The following is an 11,226-nucleotide window of genomic DNA, read 5'->3' as shown; positions in this document are numbered from 1 at the left end:
TTTATTTTTCAGGGGGCTGATTTGGGGGTCAGCAAGGATCTAAGAGTCTTGCAAGACAAGATACCTTGCTTTATTTTTCAGTCTGCCCTGAATGTTGCCAGGCTTATCCAACAGTGAATATATTCAAAATAAGAAAATCTTGAGACACATAATATACAACAAATAATGTACATGAAGGTATTTTTGGAGGTAATTTTTTAAATACTTACTCATTAAATATCAGGTCTGGAGCAAAATATAGGTATTGGCTGTTTGCATGTTTATACGATCTCCAGCTCAAGGCAAACGATGACAGGCACATCCAGGAGTACTGAATTAAAGTAATTTGGTCCTCAAGAGGCAGGTTCCTAAATCCTGTAGGAAAGGAATGACCACATTAATTTATACACAATCAATAAGGAATATTAAAGCCCACAAAAAACCTATATAAAAGAGGAGTAACTTAGCAGATACGCTTTGTTACTTAGTAATGATCCTGACTGGATTGCAATAGTGGGGTCCAATTGTTGCCTCAAGTGCTATAATACTCCACACCTCAAGAACCTGTTTGGGAGCACTGAGAATCTGAAGCCACACATGAGACCCTACTTTGGTTTAAATGAAATTGCAGAAAGTTTTTACAACTGACTTGGCCATGAAGCTTTTAGATGTTTCCAGTTTTGAGATTTATGCAGCCCACTGCTCTGGGTACGACTAAACCAAGTATGAGATTTATCTCCATAGCTAGAGTGGGCCTGGTATTACCAGCAATTTATTAAGATAGCCTAAAACTCTACATAATGGAAATAAAGCTAGTTCCACAACACTCAGCAATTTGAAGCAGTAACGTTGAACATTCTCATGTTGTGCAGGGAGAGGTGAATTAATGTTTATATAATGTCTTCCCCGTTCTACCGCTGCGAAATGTGGAATATAGAGATGATTGCAGCAAACTAATAAAGCTCTTCCCTGCTAGGGTCTCACATAGCGGAGGGACACATTTCCTAAATACTTTATTATAAAGCTGGAAAAGACATCTCTTTAATCTCAATGCGAGTAAAACACAGAAGAACTTTATGAAAGTCTAAAAATTGTCAAAGTAAATATTAGCAAATGGAATAAGGAAATACTTCTGTGTCTTTGTAACTTCATGATACAAATTTTGAAATAAATAGTAATTGTAATAAACCATTTTCACTTTTTAGATATATCAGATATTTAATCACATGTAGCGGATTTACCGTGGATTTTAAATAAGGTTTCAACAAAAACCTACAACAAATTTCAATTCATTTCTTGTGAATGTACTGAACCCTATTCATATCTGACTGAGAATTTAGTGCACCTTTTAGAGTATTTACTACATATTAAAATCTTAATATAAATTGAGTATATGCGTAAAATGATCAATTTTAAATGTCACCATCCTTATCTTTTGTTTCTACAAAGTATGAACAGGCTGCCCATCACATCATATTCCTCTATAGCTGAGTGAATTGAATTGCAGGACACCTAGTTTGGCCACTAGACAGGAGGGCCAGTGAATCTCTTATTATCCGGTGTCCCTGGTGAAGCATTTCATTTGTCAGGGTTTGAGCAACGTCATTTGTGTGACGTAGCATCGAACCAGCCATACTAATAGAATACAAAATGGATACAGCTGCACACTAAATGCCATCAATGTATAAAGGAACTCTGGTACATGCATTACTGCTATATGAAAAAATTAGATTTTTAGTTTATGAATTGGCCAATCCATGTAAGCCAGGAAACCAACGGCAAGGTAAATCTCAATATTCCGGGTACCTAACTAAAATGCCACTATCTAGGTTAAAAACATCCATGTCTGGGCAGCCAGACTAAAAATCTAACTTGAAATGCCACTATCTGTACTAACCTCCATGTCTGGGCAGCTAGGACTCCTGGTATAAGGATCATGAACACAGCCTGGTTTATAGGGCGGAGTGCTCAGTCAGAAAGAAACTCACTACAAATATTTAAAAAAACTGACCCGCACATCCTACAAGTGTGTATAGGTGCCAGCTGAAATTTGTATTGTATTTGCTATTTTTTTCAGCTGGCACCTATACACACTTGTAGGATGTGCGGGTCAGTTTTTTGAAATATTTGTAGTGAGTTTCTTTCTGACTGAGCACTCTGCCCTATAAACCAGGCTGTGTTCATGATCCTTATACCACGAGTCCTATTTGCCCAGACATGGAGGTTAGTCCAGATAGTGGCATTTCAAGTTAGATTTTTTTAGTCTAGCTGCCCAGACATGGATGTTTTTAACTCAGATAGTGTCATTTTAGTTAGGTACCCGGAATATTGAGATTTACCTTGCCGATTGGTTTCCAGGCTTACGTGCATTGGCCAATTCATAAACTAAAAATCTCATTTTTTCATATAGCAGTAATGCAGTACCCGAGTTCCTTTATACATTGATGGCATTTACTGTGCAGCTGTATCCATTTTGTATATACTAATCAAAAGCAACACCCAACAGAATAACGTGAAATCACATTGTTTGGGTTTTTTTTTAAAGCTAGTCATCTTTTATTTTTTAAGAGTAAGAAGAAGCAGAAAGGCACTGCACATGGAATGAGGAGCACACGTGATCAATACAATAATTACAAAGACCTTTATTCAGTATCAAAAAATTCATTAAAAACAAAAGAGATAAAAAAAAACACACAAGAGCAAGAAACCCCATGATAATGCACAATTAAAAAGAATAAATAATCAACATAAACAGACATTATCAGTATTCTATCCGTGATAAAATGTGCAAGAGAACATGAGAATCACCTGAATGGCAAAATATACTGTCAGCCAAAACGTACCTTGCAACCAATAATGAATAATATAAACGTTGATATATAAGATAAAGCTTCACATAAAGAGACATGTATCAAAATCTTAATCCATAATACAATGTGCAAGGAACATAACAGTTACCTGTGAAAATATGTGAATTATAAGACTAGCATGCAAGATAAAGTTGTAAAATGGGATAAAAAGCCCTAATGACCTAGCAGCATGAGGTTATGATACACATCAAAATAAGATTGCATTCATTAAGGTAGATGGTGTAGAGAAAAGTAGCCCATATACATGCACCACAGGCAACACTGCAACATTGCTAACGACATCGCTGTAACGTCACTGGTGTTGTGACGTAATAGCGACCTCCCCAGTGACATTGCAGTGTGTGAAACGCATCAGCGACCTGGCCCCCGTTGTGAGGTTGTGGATCGCTACAAATCTTTCAGGACCATTTTTTGGTCCGTTGTTTCCCGCTGCGCAGCATGCATCGGTGTGTTTGACACCGTTACAACGACTTCGTTAGCGACTTCCCTTTCAAATAACTGCTTTGACACGTCCCCAGTGACCAGCGAGGTCGTTCTGCAGGTCCATATCGCTGCTGCATCATTGGTAAGGTCTGCCTGTTTGACAGCTCACCAGCGACTCACCAGAGACTTTGTAGCGATCCCGGCCAGGTTGGGATCGCTGGTGGGATCGCTAGAAAGTCTCAGTGCGTAAGGGGCCTTTAGCCTTATAATTCACATATCTTCCCAGGTAATTTATGCTCCTTGTACATTGTATTATGGATTAGGATTTTGATATATGTCCCTTTATGTGAAGCTCCATGTTATATATCAATATTTATATTGTTCATTATTTGTTGCATGGTACGTTTTGACTGACAGTATATTTTGCCCTGTTTCAGGTGGTTCTCATGCACATTTCATCAGGGATAGGATACTGATAGATGTCTGATTATGTTGATTATGAATTCTTTTTGATTGTGCATTATCATGGGGTTCCTTGCTCTTGTGTGTTTACGTTATGTTTTAATTGTTTTTAATGAAATTTTGGATACTGAATAAAGGTCTTCGTAATTATTGTATTGATCAGGTGTGCTCCTCAAGCCATGTGCAGTGTCTTTCTGCTTCTTCTTAGTCTTTCATGTCTCACTGCACTTGGGAGCACCCAATATTTATTTTTCTAGTATTGTAGTGGTGAGCTCTATTTTAGTTTTCAATTTTTTATCTTTTAATACAACAAGCCAAGAAGAAATGTAAGAACATACATCTGTAAATACTACAGTCCTAAGCTTTTAGGCGATTCTAAGCATTCTTTTTGCATAACTGAATGACTACAGTCTTGATGAAATTATTATTAACTAGTTGGTTGTGATCTGAAGTTTATGCTACAAATGTGTAATTTACTGAAAATGGCAAAAAAGCATCTACAGTCATGTTTCAATTTTGGCATCTGAAGATCTTGATGTGTGCATGCTACCATTTGTTTAGCCAACTTCAATCTCATGTCTTCAACAAGTCCTAATACTTGGAAGATCATTATGTCTTTACAATTCAAATGAATACAATGTTTGACTTCGTGCATAGGTGTAATTTGGTATACTTGGTTCATTTACCTGGAATTACTTTTGCCCATTTCACCACTTGTATCATCTGCTTCCCAGCCAAACGGTTGAGGCTGGACAAGAGATGCTCCGCTGTGTCAGGCTGAGCACTGTCATATCCTGCATACACGATTTCAGGTTCAATATTTTCAAGTATCACAGCTGCTGACAGGGAAAGTCCAGGGGATACAGCAGATATAATTGGAACGATAGTTGCGTTTGTGGAAACAGAGGTCTCTTTTGAGGTGGATGTAAATGTAGGTTCCTCTTTTGGACTCTGTGCAGGAGGCTGTTGATGGGGTGGTGGTGGTTGCTGGTGTTCTTCATGGACTCCTTTTAATTTTCCTAACTTTTTTGACTTTCGAGCTGAAATGACAAAAAGAAAATGAAATTATATGGAACATTATATAAACTTGTATATAACTTTCTGCAAATGTTGTGACTGATCTCAAAACAAACTAGTAAGGCTCTGTGAAACCAATCATGAGATTATGGGCATGTTGATGATGGATTGCTTGTGTTGCAGATATTAGAGGTATATTGACGTGAATCTTCAATTTTGTGCAATCTTGTGCCCAGTGCCAACTTTTCTGAAGACATTTTTCAAATATACAAACCATTTGGAATGCCTTCTTATTTTATGAATTTTATGACTATTACAGACTTTAATCAAAGTTTTAAAATAACCATATTATAGTGATATTATCTGAAAAAAAAAAAAAAAAACATCATCTTACCGTTCAGAAGAACTGTCCGATAGAGACATGTAAAAATATTACTCTGATGGAATGCCACAAACCATTCGGGGCTGGACAGAGTTTGGTATCACAACATTTTAAACAAAATGCCATTTAAATCAATATCCCTTTTATGAAAAATTTTGATCAAATTGCCAACAAGTGAAATCTCTGTGCAGAGCCAAAAGGGTTCAAAGAGATTTGCTCACTCTTGAAATTGGTTGTGGTCAGGTTCACCGAATTCATCGATTTGACAGGCATCTATGACGTGGCTTGCAATTCACTGCCTTTCAATTTTTACTAGGTTCATTTAGAGAGTGATGATAACTGATGTTGCCCATATACAATATGAGGTTTGAAACATTTTTTTTTTCCTTCATGCGAATGAACCAGCTAAAAGTAAAACACTGGACTTTTGACAGCTTTGAATGATTTTCTTTTGCATTTCTTTTGAAAAAACAAGACTAAAATGAACTTTAAAACTTGAGGGCATATATGTATACTTATAGCAAAAACCAACACACTGTTCGAAGAGTTCACATGTGCAAAGCTATGGGAAAAAAAAAAAATATATATATTTTTCTTCTGTCAGCTGCCAGACAAATGAGAGTAAACAGGAAAACAAGCTTTTCTATATCTCTGGGACCACTTCTTACCATCTTGAATCTGTTACTCTTTGCTGATTGAATTAGAAATGGTTAATTTGCAAAAGTAGTTACTGGGAGAGACTTTTTACAAAGATAAAATTCCACAATATCTTCAGCTGAAACTAATGGGACATTTTGCGTAGTATGACCATATAGTATTAATTCTGTGGGGTTTTTTTACAGAAAGGTTTGCTAACTTCTTTTGGGCGATTGGAATCTTATAAAACATGAAGTGGATAAAAGACACTCAAAAGAATCCATCAATAGCAAGTCATTTTTACAAAGAAATACAGAGACTTCTACATAGAATTTTCGGGGTGGTTTTTCAGGTGGGTTTTGGGGTGGACGTACCTGAAAAAGAAATCAAGTGCACTTGCCCTAAGCTAGTTTCTCAACAATTTTTTTAATGAGGATTTTGAAGTTGATCAGCTTTAAGAATACTCTTTGATCTGGATTTTAAAATATTTTCATATTCATTATTTATATGGATTTTAGAGTGGACTCTGTTACAAAATCCACATAAGAAATACTTAAAGAGAATCTGTCAGCAGGTTTCTGCTATCTCATCTGAGAGCAGCATCACGTAAACAAGGAGATTATGAACCCAATGGTGTATCACTTAGATTACTAGCTGCAGCCATTCCGATATAATCTGAATTTTTAGCTTTAGTCATGTAGCCAAGCCCAAGGAGCTGTCACCTCCACATCACCACATCAGGATCTCAAAATAGATTGTGCATTGAGAGTGAGGTGTCAAACACAGCAGGTGGCGTGTCGGACTGCTGTGCAGGAGCTAGCTAGACCCAGCAATGTTAACCACAGGGTAATAAAGCCATTAAGTTTAAGTAAAAAAACAGCGCAGGAGCCTCATAAGAAAGGCATAGTTGATTTTTGTTTTTTTCACCCCTACAGCATGCTGGCTTCAACTTACATAGCACAAACCTGCTGACGGATTCCCTTTAAAATCTTTTAGTAAACTTCTTGTGATTTCAACAGGAAACATGTCTATAGTGCTCAAGAGCAACATGTCAATCACTGAAATGTTTCGGTTTGAAAAAAAAAAAATGCTCGCTTTAAACTGGACTAATTATTACATTAAAATATATAAAAATGTACCACACAAAAAACAGATTAGGTTTTTATTTATTTTTTTATGTTGAGTTTTAAGCCAGATAAGCCTCAACAATAAAAACCCAAAATATACTTGAAGCAGTTTTGATATGAAATTTGAAGTGGACCAGCAAATCTCTATTGCTTAAAGGGGTTATCCGACTTCTTTTGACTTTTTTTCATTATTACACTATTGGGCTACATTGGGGCAGGTAAGTAGATAGAGACCACTTACCTGCCCCGCTGTCAGCCCCTCTCCCCCGGCTCAGAGCGGTCATGTGACCCCTCCTGCCGCGATTTTGCTGCTTCCGGCCTTTGCACGTCTACATGGGCAGAGCCATGTTGACATGCAAATCTGGAACAGCATGTCGCCTCCCTGCTGGGCTGTACAGTGTTTGGAGTAAACGCCCCCGTTCCCTGCCCCCTCCCACACATTCCCCCCGCACCCCGTACTCTGCCCACAACCTCCCACACACTCCGTAGTCTCCCTCCTCCGCCTCCTGTGCCCAGCTACGTGCGCCCTGAATTGCAGCCGAGTCAGTGTCCAGTTCAATAAGGCAAGGAACACTTGTTGTCCGATACACTGCCAGCGCTGTGTCCCCAGCGCTTTATTATGTTTACTGCCTGACGCCCTGGGAACTGTCCCCCCCCCCCCCATTTCACCCCCCCCGCCCCCCCCTGTCAGTGTTTGCCCCCCTCTGCAGTATAAGCTGCCTCTCATTCTCAGCCTGCATTGCGTGCATCCGCGGGGATGACGAGCGCTGCTTCACTGCCCGTGCAGTCTGTGTCCCGCTCCCTGCCAGCCCCGCAGCTGCCCGCACTGCAATGTCAGTGTCTGCCCGCAGTATCTGAAGCTTCTCACGCCACGGGGCTGGCAGGGAGCGGGACACTGACGCTCTCCCGCTGTGACGCACAGATCGCTGTGTGTGACAGCGAGAGAGCGACGAAATGAAGCCAGCAGGAGCCGGCATCAGGCAGCTGCGGAAAGCTGTAACCAAGGTAAACATCGGGTAACCAAGGTGGTTACCCGATATTTACCTTAGTTACCAGCCTCCGCCGCTCTCGCTGCCAGCGCCGGCTCCTGCTCTGTGCACATGTAGCTGCAGTACACATCGGGTTAATTAACCCGATGTGTACTGTAGCTAGGAGAGCAGGGAGCCAGCGCCCAGTGTGCGCGGCTCCCTGCTCTCTGCACATGTAGCTGCAGGTTAGATTAGATGACATAATTACCTGCAGTAACGATCTCCTGCCTCCTGACGTCACCGCGGTCACTGCCTTCTCTGCCCGTCTCGCGGGCGGCCCGAGACTGTCACTAGCAGTGACGTCACGGGCTCTCGCGATACTGCGTAGAACGCGGCGGGCATAGAAGTCAGTGACAGCGCTGACGTCAGGAGAGCATGAGATCGTTACTGCAGGTAATGAACTCATCTAACCTCCTGACGGCAGCGCTCGGCATCCCCTGCAGTGACATGGGCTGACCTATTGATGTTAGCTCAGGTCACTGCACGGCTCTCCCAGCCAATGGGGAACATTTTGTTCTTCATTGACTGGGAGTCTCATTGACTATGGTATGGATCGCCGTGCGACACCGTTATTGGATTACGCCGGACCCGGATTTGATTGTTCTTGTCAATAAATTGTTGAAAGAGGGAATGTGGGGAGTGTTTTTTCAAATAAAAATTTTTTGGTTGTCTATTTTTTATTTCTTACTGACTGGGTTGGTGATGTCGGGTATCTGATAGACGCCTGACCTCACCAACCCCAGGGCTTGATGCCAGGTGACATTACACATCTGGCATCAACCCCATATATTACCCCGTTTGCCAACGCACCAGGGCGCGGGATGAGCTAGGGGAAAGCGCCAGGATTGGCACGTCCAATGGATGCGCCACTTCTGGGGCAGCTGTAGCCTGCTATTTTTAGGCTGGGGAGTGTCCAATAACGGTGGACCTCCCTAGTCTGAGAATAACAGACCACAGCTGTCCGCTTTACCTTGGCTGGTGATCCAATTTTGGGGGGACCCCACGTTTTTTGTTTTTAATTATTTATTTAATTTTAAATAACAGCGTGGGGTGCCCTCTGTTTTGGATTACCAGCCAAGGTGAAGCTGCCAGCTGTGGTCTGCAGGCTGCAGCCGTCTGCTTTACCCTAGCTGGCTACAAAAGATAAGGGGGACCTCACGTCGTTTTTTTTTTTTTTATTAATTCTTTATTTATTGGCTAAATACAAGGCTAAGCACCCCTTAGTGCCACATGAAAGGCACTAAAGGTGGCTTTACACACTGCAACATCGCAAACGACATCGCTGTAACGTCACCGGTTTTGTGACGTTACAGCGACCTCCCCAGCGACATTGCAGTGTGTGAAACACATCAGCGACCTGGCCTCTGCTGTGAAGTTGTGATCGCTAGAAATCGTTCAGGACCATTCTTTGTTCCTTTTGTTTCCCGCTGTGCAGCAAAGTCTCAGTGTGTAAAGGGGACTTTACAGCGACCACGCGGCTCTGTCTGTGTAGCGTCATGATTAGCGGTCACCTGTGAAGGATTCACCGGTGACCGCTAATCCCCCGAGTGACTGAAGTTTCCCCCCCTCTCTCATACTCAACGATCCCCGGCTCTGCACGGCATTCACACTGCTCCAGCGGCTTTTCCTTTTTTGAAAAAGCCGGCCGCTCATTAAACAATCTCGTATTCCCAGCTTTTCCCCGCCCACAGGCGCCTATGATTGGTTGCAGTGAGACACGCCCCCACGCTGAGTGACAGGTGTCTCACTGCACCCAATCACAGCAGCCGGTGGGCGTGTCTATACTGTGCAGTAAAATAAATAAATAAATAATTAAAAAATCCGGCGTGAGGTCCCCCCTATTTTAATACCAGCCAGATAAAGCCATAAGGCTGAAGGCTGGTATTCTCAGGATGGGTAGCCCCACGTTATGGGGAGCCCCCCAGCCTAACAATATCAGCCAGCGCCGCTCAGAATTGCCGCATACATTAGATGCGACAGTTCTGGGACTGTACCCGGCTATTCCCGATTTGCCCTGTTGCATTGGCAAATCAGGGTAATAAGGACTTATTGGCAGCCCATAGCTGCCAATAAGTCCTAGATTAATCATGTCAGGCGTCTGACCGAGATACCTTCCATGATTAATCTGTAAATTACAGTTAAAAAACACACACACCCGAAAAATCCTTTATTAGAAATAAAAAACACAAACAAATTCCCTCATTACCAATTTATTACCCACAACAAAGCCCTCCTTGTCCGGCGTAATCCACGTTCCTCCAGCGTCGTATCCAGCTCTGCTGCATGCAGGTGACAGGAGCTGCATAATACACCGCCGCTACGGTCACCTCCACGCAGCTAATGAAGACAGCCGCGCGATCGGCTGAGCTGTCACTGAGGTTACCTGGATGCAGCGGTGGCCGCGGGTAAGCTCAGTACAGAGGGTGCGATATAGGGACATCATGCACACAGTGCTGACTCTCAGAGCTCACATAAACAGGGTGAAAGATGGAGCAGGGAGCTTATGATTCCTTCTTGTTTTCAACTGTATGTGCATCCACAATGTTGATGCCATTGAAAGAGTGATGCTGTGAGGGACGGGTGGCTATTACCAGTGCGGAAATGAAAGCCACCTCACAGACCTGCATCATGCTAGTAGTGACATAGGCATGCTGTGATGTATGACAGCATGACCAAAATACCATGTAGCCCAAGGAAAAAATAGTGGTCGAGATTTTTCACAAAAATCTGCAGTAACTATATTTTATTGTAGATGATGATGATTATTATTATTATCGCACTATATCTTGCTTGCTGCTACACAGTGTAGATATGTGAATCCTCACATCACATGCAGCAGACACAGTTGTCGACAGTCAGAATGAATGGTCATGTGACCACTCGTATGCAAGCTGCACACTCCACATTCTGAGCCCAATGTGTCAATTCATATAGTGACACATAGAGGGATAAGCCTGGAGAATCTATGTGTGTGTGATTATATATATATATATATATATATATATATATATATATATATATATATATATATATAATGTATATGTATACACATAACTATATGACACAAACCACGCACACACACACACACACACACGTACCATACATACATGGCGTATATATCTACTATAGACTCACATTGGGTGCTATATATAGTCTGCCTTACACAGTATTCATTTATCTATAAGGGGTGAGGAACATGTAACAACTCTTTCTGTTACCATTGTTGATGGGATGTGAGCTGATTGCTGTGTCACAGATGAGAGAAGCTGGATCTCTGCTCTGTCACATGCTGAGAGGTCAGG

At 41.6% G+C, this 11,226-nt stretch overlaps 1 protein-coding gene across 1 annotated transcript in view; it reads right to left on the bottom strand.

Annotated features, from left to right (window-relative positions):
* Positions 1-209: 209 nt before the first annotated feature.
* LOC142264620 (mineralocorticoid receptor-like) overlaps positions 210-11,226 on the bottom strand; it is a gene marked incomplete at its 3' end in the record, with an annotated part of 118,478 nt that continues 107,461 nt past the window's right edge. The window contains exons 3-4 of the mRNA XM_075332253.1: positions 4,421-4,774; positions 210-354 (exon numbers count right to left, since the gene is read on the bottom strand). Of these exons, the coding sequence (XP_075188368.1) occupies positions 210-354; positions 4,421-4,774 (499 nt within the window). The remainder of the gene's footprint in view (positions 355-4,420; positions 4,775-11,226) is intronic.

The sequence above is a fragment of the Anomaloglossus baeobatrachus genome, unplaced genomic scaffold, assembly GCF_048569485.1.
Source record: "Anomaloglossus baeobatrachus isolate aAnoBae1 unplaced genomic scaffold, aAnoBae1.hap1 Scaffold_2674, whole genome shotgun sequence".
Lineage (NCBI taxonomy): Eukaryota > Metazoa > Chordata > Amphibia > Anura > Aromobatidae > Anomaloglossus > Anomaloglossus baeobatrachus.
Note: the sequence above shows the minus strand (reverse complement) of the source record. Positions and strands in the feature narration are given on the sequence as shown.